The 20,586-nt window shown below is 41.7% G+C and overlaps 1 protein-coding gene across 2 annotated transcripts in view; it reads left to right on the top strand.

Annotated features, from left to right (window-relative positions):
* Window positions 1-20,586, top strand: part of LOC134021831 (fibulin-7) — a 62,636-nt gene that overhangs the window by 4,156 nt on the left and 37,894 nt on the right. For both annotated transcript variants that reach the window (XM_062462889.1, XM_062462890.1), the window contains exons 2-4: window positions 546-708; window positions 2,130-2,306; window positions 18,003-18,128. In XM_062462889.1, the coding sequence (XP_062318873.1) occupies window positions 546-708; window positions 2,130-2,306; window positions 18,003-18,128 (466 nt within the window). The remainder of the gene's footprint in view (window positions 1-545; window positions 709-2,129; window positions 2,307-18,002; window positions 18,129-20,586) is intronic.

Below are 20,586 nucleotides of genomic sequence, written 5' to 3'. Positions count from 1 at the left end.
TCTGATGATGAGCAATAAAACATCTGAAAAAATACATTATATACTATAAAGCCTCTATGTGATTGCAAATTAACTTACAAGCAACAATACATTTTCCTACTGCTGAAAGAAAGTAGGTACACTATTAACTAACACACTCGATGATACAGCTCAACCTAGTAACAGGAGAAAAAGTCATCTTTTTGGCGCACTCTCGCGGAATGGGGGACAGGGGAACTGAATTCTCCGAACATTGTCCGCATGTATCACAGCACGTGCATGACATCACTCGTAGCTCCACTTTTCTTGAAGACACAGTAGCCTACAGATTTAAACACTGCAGTTCAACTGTCTGTTTCAGCGCATAAAAGTACTGTTTTTTCTTAATGCCAGTATCGTACCGCTCCTAAAAAGCCAGTACCTCAGTACGGTACCAGTACCAATATACCATCCAACTCTAGTTACATGTATTGTTTGTTTTTACTGCGAAAATAAAACCTTACCGTCCTCGTTGAAATTTGAGCATTCCCCGGCTGTAACTGTGCTTGTGCTTGTGTGTGTGGCAGAGTTGCGTGGACAAGCAGCAGGTGGTAGCTGTGCTGCGCCAGATGGAGAGGTTTCTGAAGGGCCAGGAGCTGAGGTTTAACGAAGCTTTCCGCATCATGAAGTCCAAAATGGCGCTACTCCACAACTCTGTGTCCAAGCTTCCTCAGGCTGACCAATCAGCTGGTGAGAACTCCTACAACAACAGACACTGCTATACTGCAATAGGACAACACACAATGCTATAGGACAACACACACTGTAGAACACACATTACTAGCTAACCCTAACCCTAAACAGTTTCCCTGTGGCTATGGAGTAACGAGTAGTCTCAGAGTGATTTGTTAATTTTCTCGTGGCTGCGCATTGGGACCGTTGCATAGGCTCCGTGGAGGAAACAGAAATGATTCTTTCACCACACAGACATTGACTGTGTCTTTGTGTATGGCTCAAGTATAGTTTAATTAAATAAACTTTAACGATAATCAACACCATTTTACAACATTTGTACACTTGTTTGTCAGATAATATTGTGAGAGAACACTAACTGCATTTAAAACAATACATCACGACAGTTTGTATGATTTTAAATTGTAATTTATTATCACACCGACATGTAATTATCATTATCAACTTTAAGACATAAAATGAAAAATAGCCTAATAAAAGACCCAAAGACCAGAAATGACCATTGCAAAAGAACCATTCACGTCTTCTATGGTAAGCCAAGTGGTCACGTGATAACTAAATGGAAGACTAACCCTAACCCTAACGTTGGGACTAGACTCTTGCCTAACCCTAACCCTATATACACTATCATTTATCTTGGCTGGTTTAAATAATTTTTCCCTTTATACTTAAAAATAATTGCTACGTTAATTTAACTGAATTATATTCAAAGATCCTAGTCAGTAATGATGACTAATGAATAATGATACAACCTCCCCTTCACTACCAGTTATAATAAAGCAGACAGGAAGTGATTATACTCCACTCCAGAACTCTATTGGATGATGCTCTGGTGTGTGTAAACGAAACCTGTTAGAATTTTTTTAAAGACAGATAGCCATATTAAAATCATCTTGTCTTTTTGGTATTGCATATTTATGTTCTTACCCAATTTGGCTTAGGAAGTATCACACAACAGATGGTTTGTTCTTCCTCAAAGTTGCCAGGCTGCACTGAGCTTGTACCTCCACTCATGTTTTAGTTGTATTTATGTTCATCTTTGTTTCAAAATGTTACAAAGTTAATAGCAATGTATTTAATAGTGTGGTTGGCAGTAGTGAACACTGTATACCCTATTGTTAACCACCACCCATATAAAACACAGAGTACAATTTCAGTACATGTGATTTTCAAGTACACATACTCATTTACCACCACTGGTTTGAAGTTCCCCATGACTCGTGTTGTAATGCACCAGATGACCTGGCTGTTTCCCTAACCAACCTGTGCCCAGGAACAGTCTGTCTGGTGCCCTCCACACAAGCATGTCCTCCTGCACAGAATCCCACAGAATATTGAGGGACACATTTCTGTTCTTTTCTTCATACTCTGTTTGTTTCCCTCCCTCATTGTCTTTCTCTTCCCAATCCTGCATGTAGCTCCCTCCACCTGCCCTCCTCTAGAAGACCCTGTCCATGGCAGGAAGTTTGGCTCAAAGTACTTAGAGGGTCATGAGGTCCATTTCACCTGTTCCCATGGTTACCACCTGGTTGGCACAGGAACACGTGTGTGCCAGGAGAATGGCATTTGGAGTGGAGCCAACGTCATCTGTACAGGTAAGGTAGGGTCCCCAGACTAACTCTGTACAAGTAAGGTAGGGTCCCCAGACTAACTCTGTACAGGTAAGATGGGGTCCCCAGACTAACTCTGTTAAGGCCGAAATATACTTCACACTAATTACATGTACGCATACACTGAAGGGCTGCTGCACGTATCCAGCATTCGTTTGGTGCGTAGTTTGTGCAGGTCTCCCTGGCCTTTAAAACATATGCATACGCAAGGAGCAATAACAACAGACATCAGAGGTAGCCTACACAACAGCTGTAAAGTAGAGAGCAAATGTTTGAGCTGGATTGCAATTAGACATACATAAGCAATAGGGCTTTCAAAATTGCTCAAAAATGACGAATATTCCCTTTAAAAAAACACATATATTCGAATATATTCTAATTTCTGGTTGTGCATTAGGCACGTCAATGACAGGACAAATTAATACCAACTTGTAATTTATTTAAGTTTAAACCTATTTAACAACATATTACTTACACAAAAATAAGTAAATGAACTAATGGCTAAGACCGCAGACCTTGGCCTCTCGCTTGCACACACACGCTCTTTCTTTCTCTCTCTCTCTCTTTCTCTCACTCTCCCGCACCGTCGCGCTCTCTGCGCATAGCGGTTTAAATTAACGACAACAATAAAAAAAATGCTGAGTGCTGATCAAGAGTTTTGTGCAAGCAATTTAAGGTCGCGATTCTTGTCGCAAATATGGCAGGCTTCATTCAGTGATTGAAACAAATATTATTAACATTAATTGAAGTTTTACAGTATAGAACCGACATTAAACGCTCCGAGTGAGATGTGCTGTGGTAAACATGGAACTTTTCCTTGGCATGAAACGGCAAATAATAAAACCAGTGCATGAATCTGTTGTAGCCTATCTAGTCTATTTTATCCATGCAATATAAAGTCAGCACAGTAGCGACTAGCCTACACTAGTAATGCCCACCCGCAAAGCAGACAGTCGCAACGCTGCTGGTGCTGTTGTGTTTTTTGTTGTTGTTTTTTTTACATTCGAATAGTAATTTTCACATACTAAATTCTGTTTTTAACAACTATTCGAATATATATTTGAATTTATAATATTCGTTGACAGCTCTAATAAGAAATAGACTACCTTCTCCTATGTTGCCATGGTTATTGCTATGGTACAAAATCTGAAGTAGTTGTCAACGTATTTAGTCACAAAATGTTTTGTACATCAGTGTTGACATAAAGAAGACAGTAGAGTATGTAAACAATACTGCATGTGTAGCTTTCGCGTATGTAAATACGTACATACTAAACTAAACTCTGTGTCTGTGCAAACTTACATGGCGAATAAACCTAATTCTGATTCTGTATGTACACATTCGAAACTGGAGAATATCTTGACCTTTACTCCCAAACCCCACCATCTGAATCATAATGTGTTTCATTCAGAATGTGTTTCATTTCATGCCATGAAAGTTTGCACAGACAAGGAATTTGCTTTGGCAGGAAGGTGCAAACATTAAACATATAGGAATTTAATTTAAATTTTACAAATTTAAATATGAGGACTAACTATACTAAGGGTACATAACTAGCAATACTAAGTGGAATTAGATTAAAATAAACTATACAATAAAATATAAAATAAAATATAAGTTGCAGTAATTTACAATATAAAAATACAAAAAATACAAATATGACAAGAAATACAAAAGGTACAAGATTGTATTGTGCCGTGCAAAAAGCAGTGTGTTTTAAGGGCATTGAGTCGTGAAGTCAGTTTGAACCCTTGGCCTTGTTGAAGAGACCAACAGCGGAAGGGAAGAAACTGTTTTTGTGGCGTGTGGTATTGGTCCTGATGGACCGCAGCCTTCTGCCGGAGGGGAGTGACTGAAACAGGGAGTGAAAAAGGTGGGAGGAGTCGGCCACAATCTTCCTCGCTCGCCTCAGGGTGCTCGAGGTGTGCAGGTCCTCGAGGGCAGGCAGATTGCAGCCAATCACCTTCTCAGCAGTGCGGATGATACACTGCAGCCTGCTCTTGTCCTTGGCAGTGGCAGCAGCGTACCAGATGGTGATGGAAGAGGTGAGGATGCACTCAATGATGGCTGTGTAAAAGTGCACCATCATTGTCATTGGCAGGTTGAATTTCTTCAGCTGCCGTAGGAAGTACATCCTCTTGTGCTTTCTTGGTGAGGGAGCTGATGTTCAGTTCCCACTTGAGGTTCTGGGAGAGGATAGTGCCCAGGAAGCGGAAGGACTCCCCAGTGTTGACTGGGGAGTCACACAGGGTGATGGGGGTGAGTGGGGCTGTATTGTTCCCGAAGTCCACAACCATCTCCACTGTCTTAAGAGCATTGGGCCTCATTCACCAATATCTTCCTAAGTTATTTCTTAAATTTGTTCTTAAGGAAGTTCCTAAGAGAAATCTATGTGATTCATAACGTGTTCTTAAACAGCAGAATTGTTCGCAGGTGTGTTCTTTGAATGATGAATCCCAATATGTCGTAATTCTCCTATTTAGCATAGGTAAACGCCCCGTTACAGTTTTTTACAATCGCTATGACAGTTTTTTCAATACCTTTAACAAGTTTTCTAAACTCTTAACGCACCAACACACCTACCACACACAATTGGCAAAACTGTTCATTTCATGCTCAAAATCACACATTGTCAACTAAACTCAAACACTAATTGTCATAACACAAAAATACACTAAACATGACACCATGTCTACCAAACACTAACACACGTTCTCTTTTCACAGGAACATTTAGTCAAGCATAGCACAATGTCATAAAAAACACTAACATCAGATGGAATTACAGAAACTGCATTAATTTATTCAATCTTAAGCAAAAAAACTGCCTAGAAATCAGTTGACTGTTACAAATATCCATGAGGACTGCTCTTTGTAGCCTAAAGCGTTCCAACAGGTAGCCTACTCGTCGCTCTCTGCAAATAAATAGGTATGGTCAAGGAAGATGTGTTCCCTCCTCAAGGAATGATCAGCAAAATGTTGCAGCAGCAATAAATACGCAATTGTGTGGTGAAGTCCTAGTTTGGGCCTCTAAATACAGTGATAAGTCACTTATTATTGGATGGCAACGTTCCCTGTTAACATAATTGATTTGAATTGAAGGCAAAGCAAGGCTAGTTTACAGTTTTTTTTACAATCGCTATGACAATCTTTTCAATACATCTAACAAGTTTCCTTAACTCTTAATGCACCAACACACCTACCACGCACAATTGGCAAAACTGTTAATTTCATGCTAAAAATCACACATTGTAAACTAAATTCAAACACTCATTTTCATAACACAAAAATACACTAAACATGACACCATGTCTACCAAAACACTAACACACGTTCTCTTTCAACAGGAACATTTAATCAATCATAGCACATGTCATAAAAAAACACTTACATCAGATGAAATTACAGAAACTGCATTCTATTATACAGTATATGTGTCAGGTCTCACAGTATATGGATCATAGATTGTGTTTTGCAATGCAGTTTATTTTGAAGCCTCTTTACATTTTTGTTTTGTTTGGTTTAGTAAATGCATGCATTTTGTTTCTTTTGTTGCAGAAATTCAGAACAAAAAATGAATGACCCATCTCAGAGTAGCTTTATAGAATGTATGGTTACTGTATTGAAAAAAAGAAGACAGAAACATTATTGCTGCAATAAAGGCTTTGGTTGCAGTAAAAGAAGTTCAAGCATTTAAGATTTGTGTTTATTCTATGCATTTTGTGTCAAAGCAACAAGAAATGTGTTAATTGTATAGCCAACACAGATGGCTGTTGTACTAACTGTGTCAAGAGTTTAGGAAACTTTCAATAAAAGTATTGAAAACATTGTCATAGCGATTGTAAAATACTGTATTTATATAGGCCTAGCACAATTCATACACAATGGAAATTCCAAGTGCTTTACAAATGAGCAGAAGTGTAAGTGTAGTGTGTATTTATAAAAACAAACATTTTTTTTTTTTTAATTATGATAATTATTTGTTGGAAAATTATAAAGGAGAGAAACATTCAATTTTAAATTAGAACGGACGAAAAAGGTATAACTACTTATTTTGCGCAAACATGTCAGCTCTCAATTGTGCGTAAGAGTGCTCTTGGGTGTGTGTAAGTTCTGTTCTTACCTAAGAACAAATCCCAAATAAGAAAACATTGGTGAATGCCAGAATCTTTGTGAAAACTGCGTAAGTGGGGTTTGAGAACAAATTTGTTCGTAAGAACATTTGGTGAATGAGGCCCACTGAGCTCTAGGTTGTTCTGGCTGCACCAGGTCACCAGGTTGGCCGCTGCCCACCTATAATCAGACTCGTCTCCACCAGAGATGAGCCCAATGAGGGTGGTGTCGTCCGCAAACTTCAGGAGTTTGATGGACGGATGACTAGAGGTGCAGCTGTTGGTGTACAGAGAGAAGAGCAGAGGAGAAAGGACGCAGCCCTGGGGTGATCCAGTGCTGATGGACCGGGAGTCCATCCGGGAGACTTGTGTTCTCAGCTTAACGCACTGCTTCCTGTCAGACAGGAAGTCTGATCCACCTGCAGGTGGAATCAGGCACGTTCAGCTGGGAGAGCTTGTCCTGAAGCAGGGCGGGGATGATGGTATTGAAGGCAGAACTGAAGTCCACAAACAGGATCCTGGCATAGGATGCTGGGGAGTCCAGGTGCTGTAGGGTGAAGTGGAGGGCCATGTTAACTGCATCGTCCACAGACCTGTTGGCTCTGTAGGCAAACTGCAGGGGGTCCAGTAGAGGGTCTGTAGTCATTATGTCATGTTGGCCTTGGCTTTTTGGGCCTTGGCTTTTTGGGCACAGGGATGATGGTGGAGGACTTGAGACAGGCTGGCACATGGCATGTCTCAAGGGAGGTGTTAAAGATGTAGGTAAACACCGGAGACAGATGGTCAGCGCAGTGCTTGAGGGTGGCTGGAGAGACAGAGTCCGGCCCAGCTGCTTTGCTGGGATTCTGCCTCTTGAAAAGTCTGTTAACTTCACCCTCCTGAATGGACAGAGTTGTCACTGTAGAGGGGGGGAGGTGGGAGGCCTCCTGGATGGGAAGGGGTAGTTCAGGACTGTCCAATTGTCTTTCAAATCTGCAGTAGAACTCATTCAGGTCGTTGGCCAGACGGGAGTCGTTAGTGGGGTGGGGGGCTCTGGGCTTGTAGTTGGTAATCTGCCTGAGCCCTCTCCAGACAGAAGCAGAGTCGTTTGCAGAGAATTGGTGTTTTAGTCTCTCCGAGTACAGTTGTTTAGCCTCCCTCACTGCCTTGCTAAACCTGTTCTTCGACTCCTTGAAACTGTCTCTGTCCCCACTCCTAAACGCGGCCTCTTTCGCTCAACCTTCTGAGTTTAGCTGTAAACCAGGGTTTGTCGTTGTTGTAGCTCACCCTGGTGCGTGTTGGTATACAGCAGTCCTCACAGAAGCTGATGTATGATGTCACAGCCTCTGTGAGCTCATCCAGACTATTGGTAGCAGTCGTGAACATGTCCCAGTCAGTGCAGTCCAAGCACGCCCGCAGATCCTCCATAGCTTCACTGGTCCACTGTTTCGATGTCCTCACAGCAGGCTTACAGCGCTTTAGCTTCTGCCTGTATCCAGGAATCAGGTGGACCATGGCGTGGTCGGGGTGACCCAGTGCTGCTCGGGGGACCGCATGGTATGCTTTGCTGATTGTAGAGTAGCAGTGATCCAAGGTGTTTTCTTCTCTGGTAGGGCATTTGATGAATTGTCTGTATTTGGGGAGTTCTTGAGTGAGATTGCCTTTGTTAAAGTCGCCTAGCACAATAACCAAGGAATCCGGATTTTCATGCTCCACACTCAGTATCTGGCTGGCGAGCACACGTTGAGCCTCGTTGACGCTAGCTTGCGGAGGCATGTAGACGCCAACCAGAATGAATGATGCAAACTCGCGTGGCGAGTAAAAAGATCTACAGTTAATAAAAAAATATTCCAGATCAGGAGAACAGTGCTGCAGAATCACTGTCACATCTTCACACCAGCCACTGTTAATGTAAAAACAAACACCACCGCTTTTCGTTTTGCCAGAAAGCACAGGGTCACGATCCGCTCTCAGCAGTTTGAAACCTGCTAGCTGTAGCACAGAGTCTGGGATCAGTTCACTCAGCCATGTCTCCGTAAAGCACAAAACGGAAGATGAATGAAAGTCTCTGTTTTTCCACACCAGTAGCTGAAGTTCATCCAGTTTGTTGCTCAGTGAACGCACGTTCGAGAGAAATATCCCCGGTAATGCTGTGCGTGCCCCATGCCGACGGAGTCGCACCAGTGCACCGGCTTGTTTGCCTCTCCTACGACGCTTCGCTGCTAGGACAAAGCCGAGGGTGGCTTTGACTATAATTCCCACTAATTCTGCCGCTGGAAGCAGAAAAGTGGCAAATAAATCCACAGGAGTCCTGTTGTAGTCCTGATGTTTAGATGTACTTCTATTGTTAGAGAACCCTGGAAATCTTGACAGAACACTGAATTAACAGACATAACGAGACAAAAAAGAGCGCACCTAACGACCCAGGCAGCCTTCATCGGCGCCATCTTGGATCTCATGGATCTCATCTAATCCCGCCCTCACAACACCACCACCCTCTACCCCACAACACCACCATCTATATCCCCAATCCCACCATATACACCCCCCAACACCCCCCTCTGTACCCCCCAAACCCACCACCCTCTATATCTCCAAAACTCAACCACCTACACCCCCCAAACCCCCCACTCTCTATACCCCTCAAACCCCATCAGATCTCTATGAACCAGAGGAATGCCTGTTACCAGTCTAGCAGAGATGGGGAAGTCGAAAACCGGAGGGGGATGAGAGGTGGAAGGGGAACAGGAGGATGACAAGAAAAAGGGGCGAGAAGGAGGGGCTGTGTGACTGCCACATTGTCGTATTATCCTGAATTGTATCTGTGTTGGATTATGTATTATCATGTATTGTATCTGTTGGATAATGTATTAACCTATTGGTCTCAGTATCATTCAACCTGACTGCTGGGCGATGTTTAAATACCTGGGTGGAGGAGAGGTAGAGGGCAGTCCTGTGTCAGTTGACAAGATTAGAATTAGGGTTGAAGGGGTTAAGGTTAGGACTGAATTTGGGTTGAAGGGGTTAATGTTAGGGCTCAAGGGGCTCTGCTTACAGGAATAAAAGGCCCATTCTCGGACTTCCGGTTATGGCGAGGTGCTAGGAGGTCGCAAATTTTAAGCTCTGCTGCTAGCATGTAATTTAATCCTACAATACTAATCAGAATCCTATCCAAAGTCACGCAACACTTGTATAAGAGTACCCAGAATTAAAATGTCAGGAAAAAATGCAAAAAAGACAAAGAAAAAGAAATCACGGCAAGACGACGAACATTCGTAGGTTGAGGAGGCTAGCAACATGCAGGCTGACAATATGGTTAACGAGTACGACCTCGACGAAGCAGACAACAAAATAGTAAACCCAGACAAGAATAGCAATCAAGATATCATAAAAGCCATACTGTCCTTGAAAAGTGGTTTCAAGTAGTGTGCAAGCAACGATTATGGATGTAAACAAACAGATACAGGACTGCACAGACCGCATGGAACAGGCCGAACAACGGATTTCTGATGTGGAGGACGACGTTAACAAGCTATCATCCAAAGTTAGAGTGCTGGAAAGCACAGTTAAAAGTCGACGATTTGGAATGCAGAAGTCGACGAAACAACGTGAGATTGGTGGGGCTACCGGAAAAGACAGAGGGTCAGGATGCAACTGCGTTTCTGGGGAAATGGATACCTGAGGCTCTGAATATGGAACCACAAGAGAACTTGGTAGTGGAGCGGTCTCATAGAATAGGCACTCCGCCAAACAATGACTCTCGCACGGCTCGTCCAAGGACATTAATTATGAAGTTCTTGAACTTTAAGGACAGGGAACGAGTACTGAATGCAGCTAGAATCAAGGGACAGGTCCTTTACAAGAATGAGCCGGTCCGTTTCCATGTGGACCTCTCTGCTGGTGTGCACAGGTTGCAGCGCGATTATGATGAGGTGTGTAAGAATCTGCGAGACAAGGGTATTCACAAGCACAGAATAATCTTTCCAGCCCGGCTTCTGGTAACACACCAAGAGAGATCTCAGACCTTTCAAACTCCTGCAGAAGTGGACAGGTTTATCCAATCCCTTTGAACTAATGACTGAGACGGGCTCGACGTTGGAAGGTTACGACAGGAAAATAACAAAGTAGCCCTACTTTATTTTTTTGTCATCTCCACTAAAGGATAGGTGATCAGTCTATTATTTTTGTTTCGTTTAACGCCTATATGTGGCCAGGCTATGGACTTTTTTCCTTTTATCTCCGTCCTCAGCCTACATGCGCGGGTTCCAGGTTTGTGTTGAATGTGTTCGGGCGGTTTAACTTTATAGTAGGACTGGTGACTAGGCTACAGGTTGCAAGTGTTGCATAGTTCATGGTTACATTTTGTATTTTACTTATGATTAGTATTCAGAAAAAATGAGAAAGCTAGTTAGAGATAAAGAGGGAGAAGGAAAAGTTAGAGAAACTCGCTTTATCGGTAGTTAAAAGTGTGGGATGGGAGGGGAGGTCCAGAGCGTATGGACTTCGGGGGCATATGGGGTTGGGGGTGGGGTCTTTTTGTTTTACTTTATTATATCTTCTGTTTGCGGTTGTGATTTGTCAATGTACTTTACTGAAACGGTTCTTATGGATACATGAATGCATTTTGGAATTAATGTCAGATAGTTGTAAGGTAAAATTTACTTCGTGGAATTGTAGAGGTCTGAACAAACTTACAAAGGTGAAACAAGTAATGAGCAGGATAAAATCCTTGAACTCAAAAGTATTTTTTTTTACAAGAAACACATCTGTTAAGTGAAAATGTTTCCAAAATAGCAAGAAGATGGCAGGGTCATGTGTTGTCTGCTCCCTACACCACTCATGCTAGAGGGGTTATGATACTAATTCACAAATCTGTCCCAATACAGATACATAATGTAGTTGAGGACTCTGCAGGTATCATGGTCCAGGGTAGGTTATTGTCTGAAACCTTAACTCTGATAAATGTTTATGGTCCCAATGAAGATGATCCTAAATTCTATGATGGTTTATTTTTGACTGCATCAAATCTCACTGGGCAATACATAATAGCTGGTGACTTCTACATTAGACTCTTCAAGAGACAGGTCGGCTGGTTTAGATAGTACTCACAATAAGTCGAGAAAGACGATACTCCATTTTATGAAGGAATTGAATCTGTTGGATATCTGGAGACATGGTAAACCAAATGCAGTAGAGTATTCCTGCTATTCTAGCACTTATAAAACTCACTCACGCATAGACTACTTTTTGGTTTCAGCACTACTTGCCTTCAAAATTGACGAATGTCATTATAGTAGTATAGTCCTTTCTGACCACGCAGCTGTATCCTTGACCTATAAAGATTAATGGTGGGCATAGATTACATTTTTTAATCTAGATTAATCTCACTGTAATCTTGGCGTTAATCTAGATTAATTTTGATTAAAATGGCTCATTTGAATTCCGCCGAAGGCATTCAGAATATGTGTGCTAGCCAAATAATGACTAAAAGTAAGTCTTTGAGAACGGGTTTCTCAAGCCAGGTGGCGCATTAGACCAGGAGCTCATCTCCTGTTTCCAAAATGCATCACAAACTGCTTGAGAAAGCTGTTCTACTATGATAATTGGTGATGAAAATAAATTATGTTCAATAAGATGTACTTGTGTTTATTAACTGTTTATTAGATTAGTTAGCTTGGCTGATAGAGCTGTGCCGACGGGCTTGCCTCGGTTGCACTCAAACATCGTAGTTTGACGACGACTCTTCCACTGCGCTACATCAGTGCTTGGCCCGGCATCTTCCGCATTAGCTAAGGGATGCTTTGCGTTTAGGTGGTATTTGAGACTGGAAGAACTCCTACAGTAAAATAATTCTGCATAGCACAAGGTGCAAACAACCTTAGTCTTGTCGAGGTTTCCATTGGGAAGCTTCTTAAAAATACATTTTCCCTGAAGCAAACCAGGCGGCATCATAGCATAATTTCATACACAAGGCATACACACAGGTTCGAAGACTCGTTCTCGCCCCTTACAGTGCAATTCGGCTAGGTATACATCCGCGCTAAAATAACAAGGTGAAAGTCATCATAGCTTGCGTAGTATAGACCCAGCTCCCAAACCAACTTTGAGAATAGATTAACGGCGATATTTATTTTATCGCCCGATAAGAGTCTCACGTTAACGTAGCGTGTTAACGCCGATAACGGCCCACCACTAATAAAGATACTAAATTAATGAGTGATCCCCCAAGATAGCGTTTTCAACCGGGATGGCTTACAGATCCCACATTCATGGAATTCTTAGATAAACAAATAGTCCTGTATTTTGATTGTAACAAGTCCCAGACCTCTGCTAGTATAAGATGGGAGGCTTTCAAGGCCTTTATTAGAGGCCAGATTATTTCTTTCACTAGCTCAAAGAAAAAGGATACACAACTTGAAATGAAGACATTAGATGAGGAAATTAAAAAACCGGAAACAGAAATCTATCATAAGACATATCTACAGATGTACATTCAAAACTTCTACTGCTTAGATCACAGTACAATGAATTGGCAGCTAACAAAGCAGCTGCTGATTTAATGAGACTCAAACAGTCCTACTATGATCAGGGGGAAAAGCCCGGAAAACTTCTAGCATGGCGCATTAAACAACAACAAACGGAAAGATCTATTAATTGTATTGAACTCCCAAGTGGTAGAACTATAGTGGATCCGACAGAGATTAATGAGACCTTCAGAATTTTCTATGGGAAATTATACAGCTCTGAGTGTTCTAATCTGGACACACAGACACAATTCTTAGACAATCTTGATATTCCCCAAAAAGGAAAGTAGAGCGTTAGGTCAAACTGTAACTGAATTGGAAATCGCAGAAGCGATTGACTGTATGAAGGCTGGAAAATCAGCGGGCCCAGATGGCATCCCTATTGATACCTATAAAAAATGTAAAACCAAATTAATATCACCCCTTTTGGAGATGTTTCAGGAATCCTTTAAAAATTGTATTCTCCCCACATCTATGAGGGGTGCCTTAATCACTTTACTTCCAAAACCAGGGAAACCAAATTCAAAATGTGAAAATATGCGTCCAATTAGCCTTCTGAATTCGGATACAAAAATACTCTGTAAAATTCTTGCGAGGAGATTAGAGGTCCTTCTACCAGGGGTAGTGGGGGAAGACCAAAATGGGTTTATTCAAGGGAAACAGGGTTTTCGTAATGTCAGACGAGTGCTCAATATTTTACACAGTCGGAGGGAGGCTACAGACACGGCCTTACTTTCACTTGATGCAGAGAAGGCCTTCGACCGTGTTGAATGGCCTTATCTGTTTGAGTTGTTAACACGATTTGGCTTTGGAGGCACATTCATTAAATGGGTTAGATTGCTTTGTACAGGGCTTACTGCAGACGTTTTGACTAATAGTAAGATTTCTAAACCTTTTGACATATGTAGAAGTTGCCCGCAAGGGAGCCCATTATCGCCATTGCTTTTTACCCTTGCGATAGAACCATTTTCTATAGCGGTGAGGTCACACAGCTATATTTATGGAATTCGAGAGGGTCATTTAGAACATAGGATAGCACTCTTTGCCGATGATGTAGTATTAATGATTACAAATCTACATATATCTATCCCAGTGCTCTTAAGTCTTATTGAAACTTTTTGGGAAAATATCCGGTTATAAAATTAATTGCTCAAAATCATCTATAATGCTACTTAATGAATCAGAGAGGAAAAATTGTCCTGGTTGCACTTCCACTTTCAAGTCAACAGATAATTTTACATATTTGGGAATAAAACTGGTCCCTGAGGTGAATAAGATTGCCCAGATAAATTATGACCCGATTCTGGAAGCTAGTATTTCCTCGATAGAGCGTTGGACATCCTTACCTGTCTCAATTATTGGCAGGATTAATATTCTAAAAATGAATATACTCCCCAAATGTCTTTATTTGTTCCAGAATATCCCCCTACCCCCTCCCTCATCCTTGTTCACGAGAATAAAAAAATTGTTTACCAACTTTATGTTCATGTTAATATGATTGATCAAATTCTGTCACAGAAAATACCACTGAATCCCAAGCTATTTATTCTTGGTTTATATCCTACCATACCACTTCTACAAAGTAAAGAGTTCAGATTCATAGATATGTGTACATTACAAGCTAAACGTATAATTGCTCTTAATTGGAAAAAAGTTGATGGACCAAGAATCGGTATGTGGGTTAAAGAAATGGCCTCAAACATGTCAATGGAAAAGATAACGAATATGTTTACATTTACATTTAGTCATTTATCAGACGCTCTTATCCAGAGCGACTTACAGTAAGTACAGGGACATTCCCCCAAGGCAAGTAGGGTGAAGTGCCTTGCCCAAGGACACAACGTCAGTTGGCATGACCGGGAATCGAACTGGCAACCTTGGATTACTAGCCCGCTCAGCCACCTGACTCCCCTGTTTAGATGTAAACAAAATGTTTTCGATAATATCTGGGGACCTTTTATGTACTTCTTAAGACAATACTAATGTTGGTAACTTGCTTCAGCAAGAACAGGCTCTGGGGGGAGTAGGACACCTACAGTTAGGTCCATAAATATTTGGACATTGACACAATTTTCATCATTTTGGCTCTGTATACCACCACAATGGATTCGAAATGAAACAATCAAAATGTGCTTTAAGTGCAGACTTTCAGCTTTAATTTCAGGGTATTTACATCCAAATCAGGTGAACGGTGTAGGAATTACAACACATTTTATATGTGCCCCCCCCCCTTTTTAAGGGACCAAAAATAATTGGACAAACTAACATAATCATAAATCTAATTGTCACTTTTAATACTTGGTTGCAAATCCTTTGCAGTCAATGACAGCCTGAAGTCTGGAACCCATAGACATCACCAGACGCTGGGTTTCGTCCCTGGTGATGCTCTGCCAGGCCTCTACTGCAACTGTCTTTAGTTCCTGCTTGTTCTTGGGGCATTTACCCTTCAGTTTTGTCTTTAGCAAGTGAAATGCATGCTCAATTGGATTTAGGTCAGGTGATTGACTTGGCCATTGCAGAACATTCCACTTCTTTGCCTTAAAAAACTCTTTGGTTGCTTTCGCAGTATGCTTCGGGTCATTGTCCATCTGCACTGTGAAGCGCCGTCCTATGAGTTCTGAAGCATTTGGCTGAATCTGAGCAGATAATATTGCCCGAAACACTTCAGAATTCATCCTACTGCTTTTGTCAGCAGTCACATCATCGATAAATACAAGGGAACCAGTTCCATTGGCAGCCATACATGCCCACGCCATAACACTACCTCCACCATGCTTCACTGATGAGGTGGCATGCTTTGGATCATGAGCAGTTCTTTCCCTTCTCCATACTCTTCTCTTCCCATCATTCAGGTACAAGTTGATCTTGGTCTCATCTGTCCATAGGATGTTGTTCCAGAACTGTACAGGGTCTTTTAGATGTTTTTTGGCAAACTCTAATCTGGTCTTCCTGTTTTTGAGACTCACCAATGGTTTACATCTTGTGGTGAACCCTCTGTATTTAGTCTGGTGAAGTCTTCTCTTAATTTTTGAATTTGACACAGATACGCCTACCTCCTGGAGAGTGTTCTTGATCTGGCCAACTGTTGTGAAGGGGTTTTTCTTCACCAGGGAAAGAATTCTTCTGTCATCCACCACAGTTGTTTTCCGTGGTCTTCCGGGTATTTTGGTGTTGCTGAGCTCACCAGTGCGTTCTTTCTTTTTAAGAATGTACCAAACAGTTGATTTGGCCACACCTAATGTTTTTGCTATCTCTCTGATAGGTTTGTTTTGATTTTTCAGCCTAACGATGGCTTGCTTCACTGATGGTGACAGCTCTTTGGACTTCATATTGAGAGTTGACAGCAACAGATTCCAAACACAAATACCATACTTGAAATGAACTCTAGACCTTTTATCTGCTCCTTGTCAATGAAATAACGAACTCCCATGAGGGAATAACATACACCTGGCCATGGAACAGCTGAGCAGCCAATTGTCCAATTACTTTTGGTCCCTTAAAAAGGGGGGGGCCACATATAAAATGTATTGTAATTCCTACACCGTTCACCTGATTTGGATGTAAATACCCTGAAATTAAAGCTGAAAGTCTGCACTTAAAGCACATCTTGATTGTTTCATTTCAAATCCATTGTGGTGGTATACAGAGCCAAAATGATGAAAATTGTGTCAATGTCCAAATATTTATGGACCTAACTGTATCTGATTATGTACATTGACTAGTAGGAAAAACCACAACAAAAAAACACTTTATTCAGTCTGTAAAATATACCTTTGTGTTTCTTTTTATTATGTTTTGAACTAAATTATTATTTAGTTACTTTATTATTATGGGAGGGGGGGAATAGGGTGAAAATGTTTGCTGTGTATTGCTCTATTGTTGTACAATTGGATGTGATTTGCAAACTGAAAATCAATAAATACATTGTAAAAAAAGGCCCATTCTCCAATCAGTGCGGGACTCTGAAACTCGCAAAATGAAGCTCTCGTTAAAGTGGCATTAAATGTCTGGGAACACATGGAAACACCTATAGTGCATTCCACTGTAGGTAGTCTGCTCCCCATTACTCTCCCCCCTCTGTCCCGCTCCCCCACCCCTCTTTCTGCCCCCCACTCCTCTCTGCTCTTCTCCTCCCCTCTCCTCCTCTCTTCCAGCTTCTCCCCTCCTTCCCTCTCCGCCTCCTCCCCTCTCGTCCTCTCACCTCTTTCCCTCTCCTCCTCTCTTCTCCTCTTTTCCCACTTCTCCCCTCTCCTCCTCTCACCTCCTCCTCTCACCTCCTCCTTTCTTCCTGCTTCTCTCCTCCCCTCCTCCTCCCCTCTCCGCCTCTCACATCCTCCTCTTACTCTTCCTCCTCCTCTCTTCCTCCCCTCTCCACCTTAACCCCAGCGTCAGACAGCAAGTTTTAACATGAGCAGGAGAGAACCCCTGTGGACAAAAATACCTCAGTGGATGGTCTAGATGGGGGGTAAATTTAGACCTAAAAGAACACCATTCAAACAAGATAAAAAATAACTTGAAAGGAGTTTTAAGGTACGTGTGTATCTTCTCCTCTTGAGAGACAGACAGTTGTTGACTCCTCCTTTCTAGAGACAGGTGAGGGTTGGGGTTAGAAACATAACTGTTTACAGTGCTGGTGCTGAACCTAGTAAAGGTAATAAGACACACATGGACACACATCCACACTCAGACACACACATATGCCCAGTCTCTGGTGGTTTGAGGCAGTGTTTCGTGTACAGAACCACATCTTCTAAATGTCTACAGATCTAGTTCAGCTAGATGCTCCTTCTGCTATAGCTGTGTGTGTGTGTGTCACTATGAGACCTCCTCCTTTATGTGTAACTCAGCTGGGTGGGGGAGACTCACCTTGTCTCTTACTCCTCTCCTCCTCCTTTCCTTGTCTCCTGCTCCTTTCCTCCTCCTTCTCCTTTCCTCCTTCTTGCACTTATCCTCCTTCTCCTCTTACTCCTCTCCTCCATCTCCTCTCCTCCTCCTCCTCTTCAACTCTCCTTTGTCTCCTTCTCCTCTTACCCATCTCCTCTTGCTCCTCCTCCTTTCCTTCTCCAGATGTGAATGAGTGCTCCAGTGCCCCCTGCCTTAATGGAGGGACATGTGTGGATTGGCGGGGCCAGTACAGGTGCACCTGTCCACAGAACTGGAGTGGGTCACGCTGCCAGCACCAGACCCAGACGGGTCAGTACTCACACCCACACAAACACACACACAACCAGACATTGTTGCCTGTATACACAGTAAATGTGTTTGTTTGTTTGTGTGTGTGTGAGTGTCAGAGAGCAGTATGTGTCTAACCATGTGAGTATGTGTTTGTTTGTCTGTGTGTGTAAATACAAGTGTGTGTGTGAATGTATATGTGTGTCGTGTGAGAGAGGTTCCTCCTCTAGCTGTCAGGGTTCATAGACATTTTGGCAAATGGAATTCCATGACTTTTCCATGACTTTTAGCCAAAATTCCATGCTGAATAATTTTCTGCATTTACCAACCCATTTAAACAAATTATGCATAAAACTGACTATTAATATCTGTTTAGTAACTGACTAATTAATACATGTTTAACAAATTAATACATTTCATTCAAACAAATTTATGAATGAGATGAAAATAGGTTGCAGCACAATGAAAAACGAACAACAACAGTTTTTCATTTGGAAATGTATATTAATTTCAGGAAAGAAAATACCATAATACATTTATATTCAACAACATAACATATAATGTGCATAAAGAGAATTTTAGAGTAATGTCCCATGAATTCTGAGCCAATGTATTTCGTTTTTACCTCTCCACCATCACATATTCTGACATGCATGTCCATCTGTTTTGATTGTAAGTGCTTGTTCAAGCTCTCGTCAAAGAGCATTATATATGCAAGTTGTCTGGACACCTCTCGCACCGTGAGGGACTTAAAGTAAGGTGCGAGTCCAAATGTACTGATATACACACATTTTCTTTCACTGCAAATCTTGATGCTATTTGGCTGTCTGGGAACATATTGGGAAATATGACCGATGTATCTTTGCATGACTTGCATGACTATGAATAATGAGAGTTCACTACCTTCAAAGTCCACAACACCTCGGCAGCTAGGACTTCATTCCTATTAACAGTGGCCAATATGGATGTTTGCTTGATAGGATTTGTAGTAGAATTCGTAGTGTGAACAGCGGTAGTAGGATTCGTAGTGGAATTCATAGTGGGAACAATGGCTGGTCCTGGGTTGAAGTAGCTGGGGATGAGAGTGTTGTTTGTCTCGGTCGCGACGTCAAACTGTAGAAACGTCAAACTCTTTTCCACAAAATTTACATTTTGCACATGATACGTTTTGAGCTTTAGATATCCACAATGAAAATTGTGGCATGTGTAGCCAAGCATTGTTGAATGTACGTTTGCCTGGCATAGCTACCGTAATTGGGTGTGCTTTGCCTTCGGCAAGGGCACAACCTTTGTTCTCTCACATATATATTTATTTATTATTATTATTTATTTTCGCCCCCCTAAGGATCAGTCAATATTTGGACACACAATGGCGGTGTCAAAAGGTTTGTCTTGTTAGCGATTGCGTTGGTTGTATTTTTATTTACGTTCCGTTGCATGGTTTAAGTAGAAATTGCGTTTTTGTGGTGAAAAGTGAAGCTAACGGTGGCTAATTTGCTAGCCACAGTCACTGACGTTACTAACGTCACGAAAACACGCGTGACTACCTGTAGCAGAACATTCGTTTCGCATCTGTTAACTTGGGGGATAGCTAGGCTAACTATAGCTTTACTGCAAGGCAGCCTCAGAAACGCCACAAGCAAAGAGGCCAGGGTGATAACTATTTACTCATTTTACTTTGTGATGTGAAACACAATTGTGAAATGTAATGTACAATATTAGCTGATATTATTAAGGAAGTAGGCCCACATCTACTTTCGGAAACGGTAGTCTACTATTTCACTGAAGCATTAGCATGACATTAGCCTCTGTTGCCCGGGCAACACATACCACAGTGGTCTATGATGCATCTGTTTTCAATCGTTAAAATAAACATTCCTCACAAATACATTTTCTTTGTAGGATTTATTATGACATTACATTACAAGTAAACGATTTGTTGGTGAAATTATCATTACCTGTGGTATCAAACCAGTGTTGCTCATTGCAACGCTGTAGCTTACGCGAGACACACGACAAAAACATCTAACTTACACAGCTGTTTAGGAAGTCAAACGGCGACAGAACATGTTCGGCACTCCCCTTACTTAAATCAAAAGTCTTTCAATAGGTGAAACTATCTGACTACTAACCTGAACTTCATTGCCACAGCCTAAACTTTGTCAATCTGTTCATGAAAATAATTAATTTCAGCCTAAACCGTACAACGGAACATTTAATCGAATTCAACTAACGCAATCGCTACCAAGACGAACGCAGCAGTAGTGTACCGTAGTAGTACAATTTACCGGGGCAGCTTCTCCACACAGGGCTATATCGCATTTTGCGTTGTTACTGACAATGATCGCTACCAGTGAGCTTTTTATGAATGAGCGATTTTCCACTAAATAAATGTCAAGCTTATTTACGTTTTTGGGGGCATTTTTTCAGTTAGCAGATGGTAATGTTTGAATCGCGATTCCATCTTCTACCCGGTAAC

Source organism: Osmerus eperlanus, chromosome 6, assembly GCF_963692335.1.
Source record: "Osmerus eperlanus chromosome 6, fOsmEpe2.1, whole genome shotgun sequence".
In the NCBI taxonomy this organism is placed as follows: domain Eukaryota; kingdom Metazoa; phylum Chordata; class Actinopteri; order Osmeriformes; family Osmeridae; genus Osmerus; species Osmerus eperlanus.
Note: the sequence above shows the minus strand (reverse complement) of the source record. Positions and strands in the feature narration are given on the sequence as shown.